The following is a 21272-nucleotide window of genomic DNA, read 5'->3' on the forward strand; positions in this document are numbered from 1 at the left end:
TTTATTCATTTTCCTTACTTGATAAACTAGAATATTTTAATTGGAAATAACATTAAAGTAGCTCAAAATGCAAATCTCCATACATCTGTAAATGTATAATTTATTACACATGACTTTTTCTAAGCAAGGAAAGCATCATATGTTCCATTTTTCCACTTATTTTCTAATACTAAGCTAAAGCCCAGGTAACCAAGAGGCATCAAAATGAGATACCTAATAATCAGCAACCTGATCTGGTTGCACTCAAACTCCAAGGAAGATATGTTGGTGAAATTGAAGAACTGCTCAAAGGCAAAGAACGTATTCCACTTGGACTCAATGTCTCAACATCCAGGAGGCGGGGGTTAAAAAACTGTCAGATGTTTCAAGCAGAACGGCATCTTCCCACACCTTTGAAGCCAACACACCACTGGGTTTATTAATGCGCCACTCCTCTCTTCATCCAAGATTCAAAGATATTCGACCGCATGTCCAATGACATGACTACAAAGTTCATCATCAAGCTGAGACCAAGAAAAATTCTGTATAAATGGACAAGCTGATCAGCACCAACCAGGTTCCAAATGAGGAAGTCATTCCTCTCCATCAAACTCTTTCAGGTCTTAAAAATCATTCCCCAATTTAGAATTGTACTCTCCTTGTATAAAATGGGGAATTCCCATTGGGGAAGACACTTTGGGATGTCCTTCAAACATGCAATGATAATACAAACTAAAACTGAATACCAACAGAAACTACTTAAAGATATATTGTTCTTCACTTGTTTTTTTTTCATAGTATTTAACCCACTGCATTCTACTGAAAGGGATAGACGTTCAATTACCAGCCAAAACAAACAGCCGCACTACACTCAACACAAGTTTTGCACCGAGGACCTAATCTAGACTCAGTTAAGTACCGTCACTGCACTCGACATAAAATGCCATAACACTAGCAGAAGCATATCAATAAGGAATGTTCTCAGACTTTTACTTCAATCTGAGCACTTCAGATTTTTATCTCACACTTTGATGCTTGCACTAAAACACCATAACTACCTCAAGTGCTGCTAACCATTTTAGTCACTTTTTTTTTTACCTTACATCATTTTTATTGTGTATAAATCTTTTTGTGGTGACATATTTATGTGTGTACTTCATGGTGAAGCTTTAAATCTCATTGTACTTGACAAAAAAGGCATTCAATTCAATAAAACTGGCCGTGAATGCTTATGTTTCACTGCAATTGGTCGCCCTAGACATCCAATCCAATTTGACTAAGATTCTTACTCAGTGCCTTGCGACGCAAACATAATACATGAAAGCACACATATATACGTATATACACACATATATACATATATACACACATATATACACACAGATTCATGTATACACACATGTATACACACATGTATACACACATGTATACACACATGTATACACACATGTATATATGTCTGTATATACACACATATATACATATATACATATATGCACACATATATACATATATGCACACATATATACATATATGCACACATATATACATATATGCACACATATATACATATATGCACACATATATACATATATGCACACATATATACATATATGCACACATATATACATATATGCACACATATATACATATATGCACACATATATACATATATGCACACATATATACATATATGCACACATATATACATATATGCACACATATATACATATATGCACACATATATACATATATGCACACATATATACATATATGCACACATATATACATATATGCACACATATATACATATATGCACACATATATACATATATGCACACATATATACATATATGCACACATATATACATATATGCACACATATATACATATATGCACACATATATACATATATGCACACATATATACATATATGCACACATATATACATATATGCACACATATATACATATATGCACACATATATACATATATGCACACATATATACATATATGCACACATATATACATATATGCACACATATATACATATATGCACACATATATACATATATGCACACATATATACATATATGCACACATATATACATATATGCACACATATATACATATATGCACACATATATACATATATGCACACATATATACATATATGCACACATATATACATATATGCACACATATATACATATATGCACACATATATACATATATGCACACATATATACATATATGCACACATATATACATATATGCACACATATATACATATATGCACACATATATACATATATGCACACATATATACATATATGCACACATATATACATATATGCACACATATATACATATATGCACACATATATACATATATGCACACATATATACATATATGCACACATATATACATATATGCACACATATATACATATATGCACACATATATACATATATGCACACATATATACATATATGCACACATATATACATATATGCACACATATATACATATATGCACACATATATACATATATGCACACATATATACATATATGCACACATATATACATATATAAACACATATATACATATATACACATATATACATATATACACACATATACACATACATATATACACATATATACATATATACACATATATACATATATACACACATATACACATACATATATACACATATATACATATATACACATATACACATATACATATATACACATACATATATACATATGACCAGCTTAAGCATATAAACTAAATATTCTTTTTTTATGTTTTATGCATGCCCTGTATTTAACATTTTTATTTCAGAAATGTCTGCACTTAAAACATTTGAAGCATAAAAGCACCACTAAGTGATCAGGCGTTCCATATACTATAGAATTAAATGTCACAATCTGAGATCTGCATTGAAGACTCTACTAGATCTTCTAGGAAAGCAGAAATATTTGCTTCTTCACAACAAATACAAAACTTCTACAACCAAGATTGAACAGTATCAAAGCCATGCTCGACATACCTGTCAAGGACAGAGGCAAGCTCATCCAACTTGTGGGTTTCACTGGTGTTGCTGAGTCTAGACAAAGCGTCCATTCGCTTCATAATGACTTCCAGCATATTACTGATTTTTCTGAGAGTGCGCGATTCTTGACCACCAAGTACTGAAAAGAAAAAAGAAAATTCAAAAACATGAGCAGAAGAATGTTTGCTCATAATAGCATTTATTTAAAAGTCATGTACTCCCTTTAAACTCAGGTAGCAGTTTGAAATAATTATTCAATGATTTTCCATGCCATTTTTCCCCATGAGGTTTGCAGAGGTGATGGAGTCTATCTCCAGATAACTATGTGCAATAAGTGGGGTACATCCTGATCTAGTTACCAGCCAATCACAGGGCAGTAAAAGATAAATAGCTATTCGCCCACAGACTCAAACCTACGAATTCCTTGAATTGTTCAATCAGGCTACCAAGGCTTATCATTTGTTTTTCTCAATTCCACTACTATTTTGCTGAAGGTCTTATAGTGGAATTTATTCTCCCACTGTCCTTCATTACTAAATCACCAGCTCACTAGGAGCCAGCATTCTAGCTGAGATGTGAAAATGCCAATTCAGCATTATATTCTGACCGTATTGGTTTCACTCTTTTGCTTGACTCAAATAATTAATTCCCCAAGTGACGGTCTAATGCTATTAGTAAACACCCTGTCAACTAAGTAGCCTGAAAAAGTTCAAAAGACTACATCGCTATATGTTGAGGTCCTAACCTCACACTATTGTTTGCTCACACTAAGCTCTAAACGCTAATTAACCCACGGTACCATTAGTAGTCCATCGCTAAGCATCCTTGGAGATGGCAGAAAAAGAAAAAAAATGTCTCTCACCAGCAATACCCATATTTTAACACACAGGTTAGCAGAGAGCCATATACACTCATCAAAAGAGCCACATATGGCTCCCGAGCCATAGGTTCCCTACCTCTGGTATAATATAATAAAGAGTGTTACTTATTTTGTTATGGACCGAAAAAAAACATGTCTGCAAAAGAAATTACCACACATGGTTGTATTTACAATGTGCTTATGCATTCCAGCTTATGTCATATTTACTTTGAAATCTGGTAGAAAAGTAGAAAAAAAAACTAATACTATCAAAAATGTAGCAAAACCCAAAATAATCAATGCAAAGCCACTCACACAAGACCAATTTGGACCAATAGGATTTACAATATTCAATTCAAAATCAGTATACACTAATTATAAAACTATTTTTACCTAACTGTTCCCTTTACCCATTGCAATGTACAACATGAACTTGGCAGAACATTGAGTTCTGGTTCCAAGTCAAAATAAACATTACATCTCAGACAAACATAAAACACACCAAAATATATAAGAAAAGATCTTTTCACTGTGTATGGAGCAAAGAGAAACTACAAATAGAATAAAGAAAAACTTGCATGAGTGAAAAATGGCTTAAAATTGTAGGAGATTTTCAGCTGAAAAGCAGTGTTTTTGCGAGAGTGTAAATATTTTTTTTCTCCTTTTCCTTACACCTTCAATCATCTTTGGAATATATGCGGTCACATAGACTTACAGAAACCTTCCTTTCAATAATTCAGTAGTTTTCCAACAATTGTTCACTTGCATAAATGAGTGACAGTTATTTAGCAGAAGCTTAACATTGATATGAACCAATGAACACAACACAATCTTAAATAGGACTCTAAAATAAAATTAAACATGCTTCATTGAATAACACTGTATTGTATATAGCATATGCATTGGTTAGTTTCCACCATGCACCATAGAGAATAGTGGCATTAACTTTAAATAAAAGACTGAGGCTCCCTGGGATAGACGCCCGATATTTGCTTTAAGTTGGTGAGCTGCTGTGCTGCAGTAAATCTAAAAGCCTCTGGGCTAAAGTGTGGGAAGGAGAACTCACAAATCTTCACAGTAATACTTCTCATAAATCACCATTACCGAGTCCAAACACCCATCCTACACAGTACATTTTTAGAATTAGTCCGTTATATAGAATCTTTTCAATTAAGCGTTCATTAGCCCACTGTTCATAGATATATTCTTTACTGTTTCTTGAAAAACATTTTTTTTCCTTTCTATAGTGAGCTTTAGACTTTCTCTGACAATGTGTAATTCCTCATTTGCTGGTTAATGAAGATCTTGAGAAAAAAAGGTAGCTAATCTTGGTTAATGATTATATGACAGAGCACCATTAAAATTGTACAACTTCCTATATTAGAATCCCATTTGCACTACAGTACTCTGTGTTCTGATATTAGGTGGCTGTAAAGGTCAATTCAAAGCTGAACAAAAAAAAACCTGTCTGAATACCATACACACAAAACAGCTACAATATTCTGACTCTGGACAAGCAAAAATAATAGACAATAAATGTAAAATAAATGTCACTCAAAATTAGAGTGTCCCAATCCAATACTCAGGATCGGTGCCCAATACGGCAAATTTTGGAGTATCGGATTTGGTCATGAGTAGATTGTGTTTTCAGTACGATCAAGTTTTTTGATTGCAGTGGATGAAACCATGTGGCAATCTTGTCTGCTCAATGTTACAATTTATCTTTAGAAACTAATGATAGTAACAGAGAGTCATGTATAGAGAGCTTTTATTGAGGAGGTACCACTAGGGCTCACATTAATACTAATAATATTATTTGTCATTTAACAGTTACATTCTATTTTGCATTTACTTTATTGGGTGAAAAATTCTGGCAACGGATTGCTTTCACTTCAGTATCACTAAAACATATCTTGAAAAAATCGGTTCAGATTGGAAGTGTATATCATTGCTTGATTAAACATTAACGGAGACGTACTAATGTAACAATTTTACTAAGATATTCATCAGTTATATTATTTTATTTGGTAGTATTGCACAATAATAAGATCAATTTGTTCCCTATCTTACATTTTTTTTAGCTTGATCTTTATCTTCCCACAAAACAATCCTAAAAAACCCAAACTAAACCTCTCCATATGCTTTCACTCCTAATTTAAAGATCCACTACAGAGGAGAGTGATTAAGATCCGAGGGTGCCGGATGCAGACGTGATCAGAGCAGAATGACAATCCGTCTGTGCAACTCAACCCTCTTTATCCATTTGACAGCTTTAAAAAAGAAACAAGCTCTACTATTTAATTAGGAACAATCAAAACCTTTTGTTTTCTACAAATGAATTTCTTTTATGTTGTTATGTTTTATGACATATCAGAATTAATAAACTTGTCTCTTGGTGGTTGCAGTGATATTCAATTCATCTTGAAATGAAAACCAACAAAAAAAGAAAAACCTAGACACAAACTCAGTTTATTAAAAAATCTGAGGCTGTTTTTAAACTCAACTCCTTTCAGTGCAGTGGCTCAGCAAACAATGAGAACATAAATTACGTATGAATTTCATTCTCTTTCATGCTCTCAGTGCTCCCATTGAGCCAAACAAAGACAGCATGATAATCTTTTGCAGAAACATGTCGCCTATTTCCTTACCAGATTAATTGTACATGCTTGCAAAATAATTAATAATACATAACAGCAAATATTACCTGAGCCTGAGACTGAAGTAAGCAACTTGACCTACTTTTTATTTTCACCAAAAACATTCGCTTAACACTACCAAAATGAAAGTGCGGAGTATAGAATCAGCATTGACATCAGTCATATAGACATAATATTTAGTTTTTCTTTTTATAAATGGATTAAAAGAACTGGATTATGGATTAAAAGTCTTCAATATTTTTTATAGATCTAAAACTATGTTTATTTTAGCTTTTTTTTTAGATATTTTTAGATTTTACAAAATGATTTTTTTTACTAAAAATACAGAAAAATAATGATTACAATTATTGATTTAAAAGGGGGAAAATCAGGAAATGTATTATAAATGGATACTCTTCATTTTAAATTTGATCCTAAAACAGAAAGTCAACAAAAGGGTTGCACTAATTTGAGGTAAAATAAAGTAATGCAAGCATTTTGAGGGCCACTTATAATCTGGAATATTATCTTAAAATCAAGAAACCCATTTTAAAATGTCAAGCAAATATACCTCAGTCATATTTTTAATGGTGCACACTGTAGCGTGTTTTGTGGAAATTGCAGTGCTATGCTTTCCCGAGTTAGTTTAAGGTTGGTAGTGATGCAGACTACTGGTCTTTTATAGATTTATGTATAAATGAACTCATAAGTAAACAACCTGATCCTGATATCAGTATATATGACTTACAAAGTGTAATTTACGTCAACATCTAAAAAAAAAAAATGCAACCAACCAATATGCTAATCACTACATGTTACAATTGCAAAAATGACTAAGAGGACTCAGCTATAAATAGAGTCTAACACTATATAGAGCCATTAGTTGCCATAAGGATTTCCATTTCCATTTAAATATCTGAATCACACTACTATGAAGACCCGAATAATAGTAGGCACTGGAATAATAGTAGGGAGTGGAAAATTCCAAATGAATTACTTATAGTAGGCACCGGAATAATAGTAGGCAGTGGGAAATTCCAAAAATAATGAATATTAGTAGGCACGAGATAATTAGTGACGGTTAATCGTGTTGCAAAGTTGTATTACAGTTGCAAATAATTGTTGCAATGAATTGCGTATAATGTAACTCTTGTATATATTAGGCCTACCAATACATTGTAATGTATATTACAACTCTACCAGTGGCAATTGCACGTTCTTACTAGTACTAAAACCAGCACGTGTGCTTTACACGTAGAAAATTAATGACATAGAACAATGTTGCTGCTGCACGGACTTAATTGAGGCAAAAATTAATAACCGTAGGCACCCGAATAAGAATCGTAGGCATGCGAAATTTTGAGTTGAAAAAATAATCATAGGCATATGATTATTCTGGTCTTCATAGTATATTGACAGCATAAAATCAATTAACATGAAACCTGAACCTCAGTATGAAGATAAACATTACATTTTACCTTTTGACATGACAATGCGACTAAAGCAATTCACAGTTCAACTTGACTATGTATGCATCATACTATGCATGCCAATGTGCATAATTATGCATTGGTTTATGAGGCAACATTAAATGGTTGAAGGAGAAAGACTTTGACATTAACATGCAAACCATTTAGTGTACTTTGTCCATGATAAGTATCATAACCCTTTGAGGCAATATTGCATTAAGACCCTCAGGTTAAAAAGGACATACGTATTGAAGGTGTTCTTCAAAGAGCTTAGAAAGTACCCGCTATTTCTGTTGAGCTTTTACAATATCTTGGATCAAAGGTAGCTGTCGTTAATGATTCCAACGCTAGTAGAAAATGTATTTCTTTGCTGCCCTTCTTCTTTTTCACATCATTAGGTTGCCTGCACTTTCAAGGGAACGTATTAAAGGAAACACATGCATTTTCAAAAGTGGATACAACACTCAACTAGGAGTCATCCAGGTCAGATTTTTGTCCCTGTTAGAAAATGTATAACTAGTGTTCAATATGTAAAATAAAATATCCTATGTTTTTTTTTCTTTTTGAAAAGGAAAGTAGAAGTTATTTCATTTAATTATTTTCTGACTAGTTGCCAATCAGCTGTAGGGCAGAAGTTAAATGTTTTGATTTGAGTGCTTTTATCTGGTGATGCGTGTTCAATATGAAAATATTGAATTAAAAAACTCAATTGGAGTCTTCAAAACTGTGATTCTTGTTAACCCTCTATGGATTTATACATGTAAAAGCCTTTTCCTCATTATAAATGTGTGTGTATAAACTCACTGCTATTTTGGCCACAAAATCCACCAAATCCATAAAATCCTATATTACCTTTATTTGAACAAAAATCGCCCAATAATATCTCCTATTTTCTTTTACAATCTCATGTAACTATTGTTGAACTACATGGCAAATAGTTTTCCCATTCAGTCAGAGGAAATTAGGTTTTTAATTTGGAAATAAATTGAAAAAAAAATATTCTGAAGAGAAAGAAGGACAAAAAACAACATTTCTCAACAATTGTCCTTTCCTGGGTCTCCAACTATATTTGATTTTCTTTGTACTTGATAGGATTTTATATGTCAACAATGTTTGTGTGTATATGCCTTCTGAGTCAGACACACACACAAAACATACATGGGGGGGATTTACATGGACTCATGTCCCTTGGGTCACAGTAAAGCCGAGTTTAATGAGCTCAAGGCTAAACAAGCTTTCTCCCAACAGTAGCACGCGAGTTCTAAATTAATCAGACAGCTATCTTGTCGCCTACAACCCAAAGTCTTCTATATTTCTGGATTTGGGCCTCATTAAGGAGCAAGAACCTTAGAATTGTTTTATGTAAGAGCACCTAGTGTACATCACTGGACCCTTCCCATCTTAGCACACTTGCACGTTCAAAAGGTGCTAAAATAAATATTCACCCATCCAAACAAGTCTATTGAATATGATCTCAGACAATTAAAAAGCAAAAAACTATGTACTATGAATATGGCCCAAGTGTCTTCATAATTTGAACAGTTTAAAGGACAAATATGTTCAATTAGTGGCCATAATTGGCACTGTAAACAGGATCAAAATCCTTCCTTAAATGGAGACTCAAACTGCATCATAGCACAATTTCAATTAAAAACTAGAGAAATTGCATGGCTACAGGGTATAGTAAGTATACTTGTAATAAGTGTACACACTTGTAGTGCAAGTACAAGCAAGTAAACATACATTTATTGCACGTATCCTATATTTTGGACAATAAGTCGAATCTGCCAAAGAATACGAAAAAAGATGAACAAAATATATAGATAAGTGTTTTTTTAAGCATCTCTGGTTCATGTGTTGTTGTTAATTGCAGTCAATGAGTTAAAATATCTTCTCCTTAACCCTAAAAGTGCGTAATAAAGTTCCTAAAACCCTAATAACATTTGATATAATATCAATTTAGAATCTTAAGTGAAATCATTTACTAAATGAGACTCAATCATTAAAAATTCTGTAAACACCAAATGACTATTATTGACTTTCATCGGCCTTTGGAAAAAATATTTTTAAGTACAGTATATTAGGATAGCCGCTTCGTGGTGTAGCGGTTAACTTGCCTGACTCTCATGTGGGCAGGCGCGGGTTCAATTCTCGCTGGTGGCGGTATGATTGGGGTGCAGGTGGTCATTTGTCTCTCTGTGTGCCCTACGGCTGAGTGGCAACCAGTCTAGCGCATGGGTGGCCAAGTCTGGTCCTCGAGAGTCCCTATCCAGTCTATTTTCCATATCTCCCTCCTCTACTACACTTGAATCAAACAATCAACTCATCAGCAAACTGTCCAGAATCTTGATACTAATCCAGATTATTTAATCCAAGTGCGTTGGTGGAGGAAGACATGGAAAACAGACCAGATCGGGGCACTCGAGGACAGGACTTGCCCACCCTTGGTCAAGAGTGTCGTCTACCTTTCGCCCCAATACAACTGGGTTAGGCTCCAGCAACCCCCGCAATCCTTTCGAGAATGGGCAATATGGAAGATGAATGAATGAATGTACAACATTATACTCCATGTGCAAGTGAAAATGGAAGGAGTTTGTTGGAACACATTCTCAATGGCTGTGTATCAGTATCCATGGCGACAGAGAAAGGGTAGAGGAGGTTCTGTATTTTTTGTAAAGAAAGCAACACAAAAAAAAAAAAAAAAAAAAAACGTTTTTGCATTTGTTTTCATCCTAATGGGAGTTGCTAAGCCTGATTTAGGTAGGAGACATCTTCCTTTCATTAAATTGTATTATTTTCAGCATGTATAATAGACAGTCACACTCATTTTCTTAGCCTAATAAGGGTCGCGGGGGGTGGTGGAGCCTATCCCAGCTGATTTCGGGCAAGAGGTGGGGGACGCTGAATTGGTGTCCAGCCAATCGCAGGACACAAGGTGACGGGACACCATATATGCTCACACTAAGGACATTTTAAAGTGTCCAACCTGCCTACCCTGCATGTTTTGGGATTTGGGAGGAAACTAGAGTACCCAAAGAAAACCCACACAAGCCTGGAAAAAACATGCATTAAACTCCCTACAGTAAGAAACCACCTGGAATCGAACCTTCGACCCCAGAATTTATGACTCTAACACATGCCTTTTGCAATATGTATTAAATTAAGTAAAAATATAGATGAAATGATGGATCAAAAACGTCAATCAATCATTTTTTTCCAATATTTACTTGTTTCCCATCCAAGTGATTGAGTGCAGTTATTAGTGTATTCTGTTATTATTTCTGGGCAATGGTAAATAAATGTTCATGCTTTTTGAATTGTATCTAAAAAAAAAAAAAAAAAATTTAAAGAGTTCATAAGAATATGCAAAACAAAATGTGAACAGAAGACATTTTAGTCATGGATTTTTCCAACTCAAGCATCCAAATATCTCATTCATTGACCAAGAGATGCATTTAAAATAAAAAAAGAAGATGAAAGTGCCGATCAAGTGAGGAAAAACTGAACTAGGAAACTATTGGCGAATGCATGGATTCCTGATGAACAAAGCAAGAGGGTCAGCTAGTCTACTACACAGCAATCAAGAAACCACCTGCAGCGCTCAGCTTGATATCGCTTGTCGATTTCAGCCACTATAGACTTAGGCAAAAAGTACTGACATAGAACTGTAGCCTACCTTCTGCCCGAGTTGTGAAAGGGAAATCTGAGGGTCGCTTGGCTGAGAATTGGCCCCCAAGAGAAGTCATTAGAAAGCACAGACTGAAGAAACCAATTCCTACAACAAAAATCCTAAAAGAAAAGAAACAGGGACAAAAGACACAACATCAATGGAGAAAAAAAAACTCAATATACACATTGTGTACTTGATTCTAGTTCCTGGAAATGTTTATTGTGGGCCTCTAGCATTCAACCTTGACGTATCCCAAATATTTAATTGGCTATATCCATGCTTGTTAGGTGAACTCTATATTGCCGAGTAAGCAATAGTTAGAGAAGAGTGCAAACTGGGGTTGATAGCCCAGAAAGAAATGTTTTTGTACGAATTAGATCTTATTTTACACCGAAAATGTGTTTGCACAGCATGCAATTACCAAGTCACACATCTGCAAAAAAAAAAAAACTATATTTAACATGCAATCAGCATCCACAGCAAAATAATAATATATGATTTACAGCTGCAGGTGGTGGTTTGGTGCTTATTTTCTAGTTACTTAGAAAGAATTTGCAAGCAGCATATGAAATTAAAACATCTCATTATAAATGTCTCCACAAAAGTTGTCATCAAATGTATGAGATTACCATGAATGAAAATGATTATATGTACAGTGCATCATGTTGAATCAACACATTGTACAATATTCACTTCCTAAGGCAAATAAAATAACAGTCATTTCAAATAAAACATGAATAAAACCAAAAAATAAACAAACAAGATGACAGTCAGCAACTGTAATTTTCGGACTATAGTATAAAATGTGTTTTCCTTTCATAAATTACTTCAAATCACTGTTTTCTCAATAAAACTGTGACTTTATTTACTCACCATCCCTTCATTATGTGTTATTATCTTAAGTTGAATTCATTTTACAGTTAAAGCATGCTTTATAAGAAGAAACTATACATTTACCACAAGGGAATAGCATGCTTTACACGTGACTCTGGCTCAATAGGTTTGCTTACCTGAATGGTTTGTAAGTGAGAAGACACCTCCTCGTCATCATGGAAAGGTCGCTGCCCATCATTGTGCACTCGCGGGTCCATTCAACGTGCTGTGTGTAATAGGGAGCATGGGACTCGAACGCATAACTTTCAAGCAGGAAAGTGATGGCAAAAAGAGTGTCATCTAAAACACAACTGGATTTTTTTTCTCTCCGGTGTTTACCGCATCTCAGTCGCTCCGGGGGATGCCTCTTCACCAACAACACTATGCGGATGTGAGCCCCGCATCCTGTGTACCGTTCCTCCAGGACTCACAGCGGTGTATGGAGAGCATCAACAACACACGGGAGAAAGCGCCATCTAGCGGTGAAAAAATAAATATAAAGAGGATAAACATGTGTCAGATTGAAATGGGAGATCTTGAACAAAAACCTCCAAAAATAACACTTTTGAGGGGGTTGATTTGACTTACACTTTTAAGGAGAGTCGTTATTAGTGAGGATAGTTTTGACAGAAAGTAGAGATTTTTAACCCTTTACAACAGTGGTGGCTTTCAAGCCGTATACGGCTCCGGGGCAAAATGAATGTGGCTCTTTGCTTTTTATCATATTTTGTATATACTTAGGTTCTTTGCCTCGTTTCATTTTTCTCTTGTTTTATTATTTATTAAACAAACTCAAAATCATCTGGACCAATTAAAATATATATAGATTTTTTTTTATTGGGCAGATGGATTTTTTTACGATGTTCAAGTAAATATTGAAGGTTTTTTTCTTTTTACACTAAAAAATCTGAATTAATTAATCATCCTTCATTTAAACAATTCACATTTCGGCATCCCTGTCAGTCTGGAATTCTAACCTTGATTTATCTTAATTAAACTATGAATGACTTTAGATACGGACAGCATTTTTTAACTGCTAACATATATGGGCTCTGCCTCCAGGAATTAATAGCCACCCACAAATAGTTTGATAGTTTTGATTGCTCATTTTCTCACCCCTTTTTTGGGCCTGGGCAAGTCCTCAGCAAAAGTTAATTTCAGACCCTAATAACTGCGTTACTTGAGGTTCATGTGCTGGGAATAGTCTGTAAGTAATTTTCTAATTATCTGGATGCATACAACTATTCAATCTTCAAAACAAAAAGGTTAAAAAAAACAATACGATTGCAGCAATACAACACACGCACAAATTGTAGCACCTTGGAGAGCGCCTACGTTAATGGAGGAAATAATGCAGATTATCTTTGCCATCTACTGGACAAAAACACACATTGCAACCTGGAGTGATGCCAAACTAAATTTTATAAAAATACATCCTATTGTGATATTCTTTACTGATTTCTTTCTTTTGGCTTTTATATGGGCGAAGAACTAAAACCACTTAGCACCTTTACCATTTAAATATGTTTTAATGTTATGTAATTTTATCCTTACACTGGTAATTTAAATGTATCACACTGATTAATATTATTGATTGACTGTTTTTTGAAAGATACACAGTTTATATATAAAGAATCCACCTTCAATTACTTGTGATGTGAAAAAATAGACAGATTTTAACTTTAAAATAATAATTCATTCATTCAGTGTCAACACCTTGTCCTGGTCAGATTCACAAGGTCCTCACAATCATACCACCACTGAGGAATAATTAATGCCACGCTGCCTGCAGCGAAGTCAATTAAACCATCAGGTGGCTGAAATAATAATCCTAACTTTAATCTCAATAGTTTTAGTTGAAGGTCACTTAAAACACTGTCAGATTTCTGATTTAAAACTTGGGTTTCAAGTAAGAATTCTGAATTTAAAGTGTGAAATTTGAGAATAAGTCATGAAATTTATTGACTTGAAAGGTATACATTAGTCATTGAAATTAATCATTTTATAGGGATTAACTAAAGGGTAATTTAATTACTCTAATTTCCCAATTTACTGCAGATTGTCTGATTTATGGATGAATAAACCAATCCCCATGTCAGGAGATTATCACTAAAAATTGATTAACAGAGAAATAATTTGGTAATCATAATATACATGTAGGAGGAAAGGTTTCATCTAACTACATGTTAAGTATTGACAGAAAAAAAGTGTGATACTTTACTTCTATATAGATCGCAGTACATTCATGAGTCTTGTCAACATGTCTCAACAGGGAAGTACACTCACGGCTTTAGCTGTCATTCCAGGACACGTTCTTTCACGAAAAACAAACCCATCAACCACATCGGAGGTTCAAACACTTTCACGAGAAGTCAAGTGAGTGTATCGCTCAGATTAAGTTGATTCATCACAGCAGAAAGGGTCACCTCAAAAACAAAACGAAGATTGTCGTTGTTTACAGAGAAACAGAATGGTAAGACCATTTAACAAAAATGACTGAATCTTGCCATCTTCTCTTTTTTTTTCTAAGACAACTACTCTAAATGTACAGATAAGAACAAGAAGGATATCCTGTGGAGTGAGGGCAATTGTTGTCAACTGGTTTTCCATTATGTGGTTCACTTTGTCAATTGCCACTAGAGGTGAGTGTTTTCCTGGCATCAAATAAATGTTACACTATATTGCATTGGAATAAAAATATTATAGTAGTAGTATAATATAATATAGCAGCCACCTGATGGTATATAGGATGGCTTGCCTGAGTTTGGAGCGGGCAGGTGCTGGCTCGATTCCCACTGGTGGTGGTATGATTGTGAGTGTGAATGGTTGTTTATCACTATGATTTTGCTATCTAAAATTAGAGCAATAGTCAATATAAAGAGCAAAATGTGTTTATCAATGCAATTATCCACAGTGCTTATTAATAACATTTGTATTAGAAACATTTGTATGATATTACTCCATTGAACTCATTGGCAGCACTCAAAAAGTCGCTACCAATCCTCCCAATAAAAAAATGGATTGGACATCTATTGCCCTCAAAGGTGGTGTAACAGGATTCAATGCTAGCACAATTGAAATCACTGTCGTATGGCAGTGAATGAAGTAAAAAAAAAAAATCTGAAAATTGAAAAACATCTTCAATTTTCGTATTTTTTTTAAACCTTTTTTGTAATTTCTCTGATCTCTATTAAATTCAGCAAGAGCAAATGTGGACCTGAAGACAACTCCTAACATAACAGCCCACTGTGGAGACAACGTAAAACTAACATGTGATGTCACTTCTACTATATCATTGGATGTTAAAACGTTTTCATGGATTGCTCAAAAGACACAACTTTGTGGCATTGGGGTCAAACAAAGATATCCTAAAGTTATGTGTGAAAGCGAAATAGGAAGTTTCCACCCTACCCTCAATATGACAATTATCAACATAACAGCCAAGCACCAAGGAAATTATCTCTGCAAATTTCACGCGCAAGCCGGGATGAATAACAGCATCACGTTCATCACCGTAAAAGGTGAGTTTGCTATTTTTTTTATTACTTATATTTATGTAAATGTCTAATTATTCTTCAACTTGATTCTTACTCTCCAGACTGCCTTGTAAATCAACATTATACCATCAATGAGTCAATGGCAGAGTGTTGGTTCAATGGAAGTTTCAACATGGGGGAAATCCATTGGTTTAAGGGAGCTGATAAGTTAACAGAAACAACAAACACAAAGTCCATTGCTGACCATAACAACTACTACTACAGTTTCAAAAGTACTATAAAAGCACCAGACAAAAAACAAAATTACAGTTGCTCATTATGGATACCTGAACGCAAGAAATATGTCGCCAATCAAAGTTTACGCATGGTTAAAGATGCAACTAACTCATCTGGGAGAAATATTCAGTGGATCAGTGTGTTATTTGCCATAGTTTTGATAGTTGATGTTTTGTGATACATGCAAGTTTGGTTTTTCAGTGAGGTTAGGTTCCATTATTTTTCCAAATGTGTTATAAAAGACAGTTTTTTTTGTTTTGTTTTGGTTTGGCTATTCTTTTTAGAGAAGCAGGAATACTTTGTTGATAAGGATGCAACTACCGTATTTTCACGATTATAAGGCGCACCGCATTATAAGGCGCAGCCTCAATGAATGTCATTTTTTCCATATATAAGGCGCACTGTCTATTTTGGAAAATATTTAAGACTTCTAAGTGCACCTTATAGTCGTGAAAATACAGTAATTGCTATTGACTTCCAGGTATGAAGCACTCACTACACAGAAACCTCTAGAGCCAACCATTGTTGATGTTTTGGATGTTTTTGTATAAAATCTTGCAGTGGTGGAGGAGCTATATGATGGAAGATTTTGTAAACTAAGATGGCATCTGCATATTTAACAGTATTGTTTCAGATCAGCCGTTTGTGTTTTTTTAATATCCAACAGTGGTGGTTTTTCGTTTTTGGTTTTCTGTTTTTTCCATATATCCGGCGCACTGGATTATAAGGCGCACTGTCTATTTTGGAGAAAATTTAAGACTTTTAAGTGCGCCTTATAGTCGTGACTATACGGTAATGATTTTATAAATAATCCGATGTTTTCCCATTTTAGTGGTGCATATCATTACAAATGGAGTTGAAAAATATACAATGCAAAAAGTTCAATGTACAATGTTCAATGTGTGTGTTATGAGAAATAAAGTTGATTCATTCATTCACAAATAAACTAGCCAAAAGAAGTTGGTGATAACAGCTGGTGTGTATTTAGTTGTCGACATTTGTTTTGTATTGGATTTCACTCTTAGTTCATTTGCAAAAATGGTCTCATAAGCATTGATGTTTCATAAAGTAAAGGTTATATATATTTTTGTATTTGCCACTTGTGAAATTAACCAGAAAAGCCAATTTCTCACGAAGGAGAGAACATTTGCTGTTAGTGTATGTTACTGCATGCACACTAGTAAAAGCAAAACATATGATATCTTGAGCTCATGTAATACCTCAATATTATTCCTTCAGTAGAGAAAGCACAGACACCTAATGTAATTGGAGGAGATGCAAACAATGTACCAGCACTACCATGCTTCTAGTTTCCAGAACTGGATGTTCCCAACCAGAAAACCTTTAAGAACATTGCAGTTGGGAACATATTTGTGCCATCTCATTACATGCAAATATACAAGCCTACAGAATGAATGGCTGGATTAGAGAGAGAAAGAGAGAGCGCAAAATATATCGGTGTACATGCCCTATTTAAGTATTTGTTTACAGGACTTCATGAAGACAGTCCATCCACGTTGTATAAAGACAACAAGAAGGGAAAAGAATAAAATAGATATTGTTGAATGTCAAAAATACATAATACACATAGGCTGCAGCTATCTATGCGCCTCTATGATGAGTTTTTACACACTAATTAAATCAAATATTTTTGTCCATTCTTCATTATCAATACCACTTATTCTTGTCAGTGTCATGGCATACGAGCATTATGTAAACCAGGGGTCGTAACCTTTTTGACAGAGAGAGCCATAAACAATTCATATTTTCAATTGCTATTCATTGAGAGCCATACTTAGAATTTACTAGAAGTAAAAATACATGAAAACACATGCATTTTTAGTCATTTAACTGCCTTTGAAGTAGAAAAAGTCCCAGAATTATGTTGACAAAATCATTACCCTGATGCTTATTTATGGGATGCATGCAGAAAGGTTTAATTAAAAACTGGAAGATTCAAACGAATCTAGCCAGTGTACAGATTTTAGCTGACAGTTTTGCGAAGAGCCATAAGAACCCATCAAAAGAGCCACATGTGGCTCCCGAGCCATAGGTTCCCTACCCCTGATGTAAACTAAGCTTCAAGAAAATCGGAACTAAGTGCACAAAATACTTGATATTTGAAAAAAAAACCAACTCATTTTAAATCAAGATTTAGCAACTGTCAACTTTAAATTATTATCGCATGAAATTTATCTATTCTGCACTGTTTGATAGATAGAAATCTTGACTTTTTTCACACTCAAGAGATTTTTATTTAAAAAAAATTAAGGCCTTTTTAGCTGGAGTGTTTGAATGTCTCATATCAAATAACAAGCCATCTCATGATTGGTCGCAAGACAGAGGAGGCAGACATGTGTGAACATAAATAGAGGGTCTAAATAAATATTCTGGCTTTATACATTGCAGAGTGAAAAAGTCATTATCTGTCTTTAACGCATAGATGAAACAGATTTAAAAGCTAGAGAGACACAAAAACAATCAAAGGACATTTAACAAGATTTTAGCAAACTTACCCAAAATGCCTCTTGAAACCAAAGAAAGGATAAATGTGCGGCTGTTGTTTTTGGGAGCATCAGGTGTAGGGAAGACAGCCCTCATTCAGCGTTTTTTAAAGGATACTTTTGAGTCAAAGCACCACCGCACAGTAGAAGAACTTCACAGAAAGGAGTTGGATATTGGAGGTATCAAATTAAATATCAACATCATGGACACCAGTGGCAGTTACTCTTTTCCAGCTATGAGAAGACTCTCCATCCAGAACAGTGATGCTTTTGCACTGGTCTACGCAGTGAATGACCCAGCATCCCTGGAGACAGTTAGGTATCTGCGGGATGAGATTCTAGAGGTTAAGAAGGACAAGTACATGCCGATTGTTGTGATAGCTAATAAGATTGACTGTCACCATATGCATCTAAGTGAAGATCTTCTCTCAACTGTGGAGCTGAAGTGGAATAACTGCTTTGTGGAGGCATCAGCTAAAGATAACATCAATGTGCTACAGGTTTTCCGGAAACTATTACAGCAAGCAAATATGCCTGGTTGGTTTAGCACAACAACACTATGCCACACACAGAAAACCACTACCAAGGTTAAAAGCAAGATAACCCCAATGAATATGACTAATATTTGCATCCTATCTTAATAAAGTTAATGCATATCAAGATGGAAATATGGCACTAAAACAGGGATGTACAAACTATTCTAAAAAAGGGCTGCGGTGGGTGCAGGTTTTCATTCCAATCTTTTCACCAATCTGTTGTCCTGCAAGTGCAATCAGTGAATTGCAGTCAGATGTGTCTTGTTTCCTGCAGAAATCTCATTGGTCGAAGTGTCTGTGCTGGATTCGTTGGAACAAAAATTTGCACCAACAGTGGCCCTCAGTGACCGGTTTAGTCACTCCTGCACTACAAGAATAAACTACATCTTAAAGGCCTTCTGTAGAGAGGTGATTATTAAGGAGTTAATGTAGTATTTGTTTTCTCCCATTTTGTATTGTGTGAAAATATCAAATAAATAAAATTTGAACTCTGAAAATTATTTACCAATAAACTACTGTATGAAATATGCTTGCGGTGCAATTTCAGTTTGAGTACACATGTATTTTGGAGTATTTATGGGTGAAATATACTGTTTCTGCAATGTAAATACCATAATGTAAAGCCTTTACTTCATATTGTGAACACACATGTATAGTTGTATCTCTCCATCTGCCTTTATATGGAGAGAGAGAGATTTCTTCAAATTTGTTAAATCATTGTAAAAAATATAATAATAATAAATGTCAAGCAGGAGTATGTCTGTCTGATGTTGCCCTCTTATGGTTATTATCTAGACTGCATCTTTTTCTAATAATTTACAGCTTCAAAATGGTCGTTTAAACTTTTAACAATCATTTTGAATAAATTATTAATTGAAAACTTTTTTTCCAACTGTATTTTATTCAATTGAACAGACAATGACAAACACTCCGGGAGAAAATGAGACAAAGAAAAAGGGAAAACATTCAATTACGGTAACTTTTTGCTTTCAAATCAGCACGTGCATTTGCAGTGTAGCTTACCGGAAACAAGGAATTGAAAACAAACAACAACAAAATGCGAAAAATGAAAGCACACCATAATAAAATGAAGAAGAAAAAGAATTTGCATATGCTTTACAGGATATATCCCTAAGCAAAAGAGCTTGCCGAGCAGAGATATATATATATATACAGAGACTAAGCATCACGTCAAATGCTCAAAAAGGTGCACGTTCGAAATATACATATGTCAATAGGAAACTTGTCAACGTAACTATACAGTAAGACTGTAAACACATTATTTGCACATTTCTGATACTCTACCACTAAATTAAATTGTAATCACTGAAGAACTCATCTTCGAGGCACCCAATGGTTATCCACTTCCATTTTGGTAAAGTCTAAAAATCATACCAGTTTCGGCTTGAAATAACTAAATGTACAAGTTGAATGTTAAGCTCTAAGCAGGTAGGTTTCCAAAGCTAATTCAGTCGTATATGGAGCAGACTATAAACATTTTTATTTTCTCATAATCATAAGTCATTCATGTTATAGAACTGTATGAGAATGCTGGTATATTTTTAGTTCACATACACATCTAGCAGTCATTCAAAAATCAATTGCTTTTGAGATTTTATCAAAGTAATCTATGATGAAGCCGAAAGTGTCTTCACTTATTATTTGGGCAAAAGACCCATATTTAAAACACGAAAAAAAAAGGCATTAATTGAGCAAAAAGCAAGTGACTTGAGAAATACACCCAAGAAACTATAGCTGAATTAAATGCTAACCCAGACAGTGGGATATAATTTAATGTGGTAGCACTTCAGAACAAGAGCAAAACTAAAGACCCATCTAACAAGATTTCAGCAAACTTCCAGATTAGAACTATGTATCACAGATCTATGTAGTTGCATGGATTAAA

General features: G+C 34.4%; 2 protein-coding genes and 1 pseudogene across 5 annotated transcripts in view; 2 read left to right on the forward strand and 1 right to left on the reverse strand.

Moving 5' to 3' along the window:
- mgat5b (alpha-1,6-mannosylglycoprotein 6-beta-N-acetylglucosaminyltransferase B) overlaps positions 1 to 19596 on the reverse strand; it is a 54401-nt gene extending 34805 nt beyond the window's left edge. Inside the window, exons 1-7 of one of the 4 annotated variants that reach the window (XM_077734753.1) lie at positions 19232 to 19596; positions 18843 to 19153; positions 14840 to 14979; positions 12893 to 13029; positions 12691 to 12779; positions 11687 to 11799; positions 3044 to 3185 (exon numbers count right to left, since the gene is read on the reverse strand). In XM_077734753.1, the coding sequence (XP_077590879.1) occupies positions 3044 to 3185; positions 11687 to 11799; positions 12691 to 12752 (317 nt within the window). In that variant the 5' untranslated portion in view covers positions 12753 to 12779; positions 12893 to 13029; positions 14840 to 14979; positions 18843 to 19153; positions 19232 to 19596. Of the gene's footprint in view, positions 1 to 3043; positions 3186 to 11686; positions 11800 to 12690; positions 13030 to 14839; positions 14980 to 18842; positions 19154 to 19231 lie in introns of all 4 variants that reach the window. The other 3 variants (XM_077734755.1, XM_077734752.1, XM_077734756.1) reach the window with 3 other exon arrangements.
- On the forward strand, positions 14835 to 16504 carry LOC144208650 (uncharacterized). Its single transcript, XM_077734602.1, has 4 exons — positions 14835 to 15026; positions 15105 to 15195; positions 15754 to 16074; positions 16152 to 16504. Exons 1-4 carry the CDS (start codon positions 15024 to 15026, stop codon positions 16502 to 16504), a joined length of 768 nt encoding a protein of 255 aa, XP_077590728.1. The 5' UTR covers positions 14835 to 15023.
- Positions 18758 to 19510, forward strand: LOC144208752 (ras-related protein Rap-1b pseudogene; annotated as a pseudogene).
- Positions 19597 to 21272: the final 1676 nt, after the last annotated feature.

Source organism: Stigmatopora nigra, chromosome 15 (genome assembly GCF_051989575.1).
Source record: "Stigmatopora nigra isolate UIUO_SnigA chromosome 15, RoL_Snig_1.1, whole genome shotgun sequence".
Taxonomy (NCBI): domain Eukaryota; kingdom Metazoa; phylum Chordata; class Actinopteri; order Syngnathiformes; family Syngnathidae; genus Stigmatopora; species Stigmatopora nigra.

What these genes read in the sequence shown, in the direction of transcription:
- LOC144208650 (XM_077734602.1), top strand. An exon ending in TTTGTCAATTGCCACTAGAG is followed by an intron (nt 15,196 to 15,753) that starts GTGAGTGTTTTC and finishes TATTAAATTCAG; the next exon opens with CAAGAGCAAATGTGGACCTG. An exon ending in CACGTTCATCACCGTAAAAG is followed by an intron (nt 16,075 to 16,151) that starts GTGAGTTTGCTA and finishes CTTACTCTCCAG; the next exon opens with ACTGCCTTGTAAATCAACAT.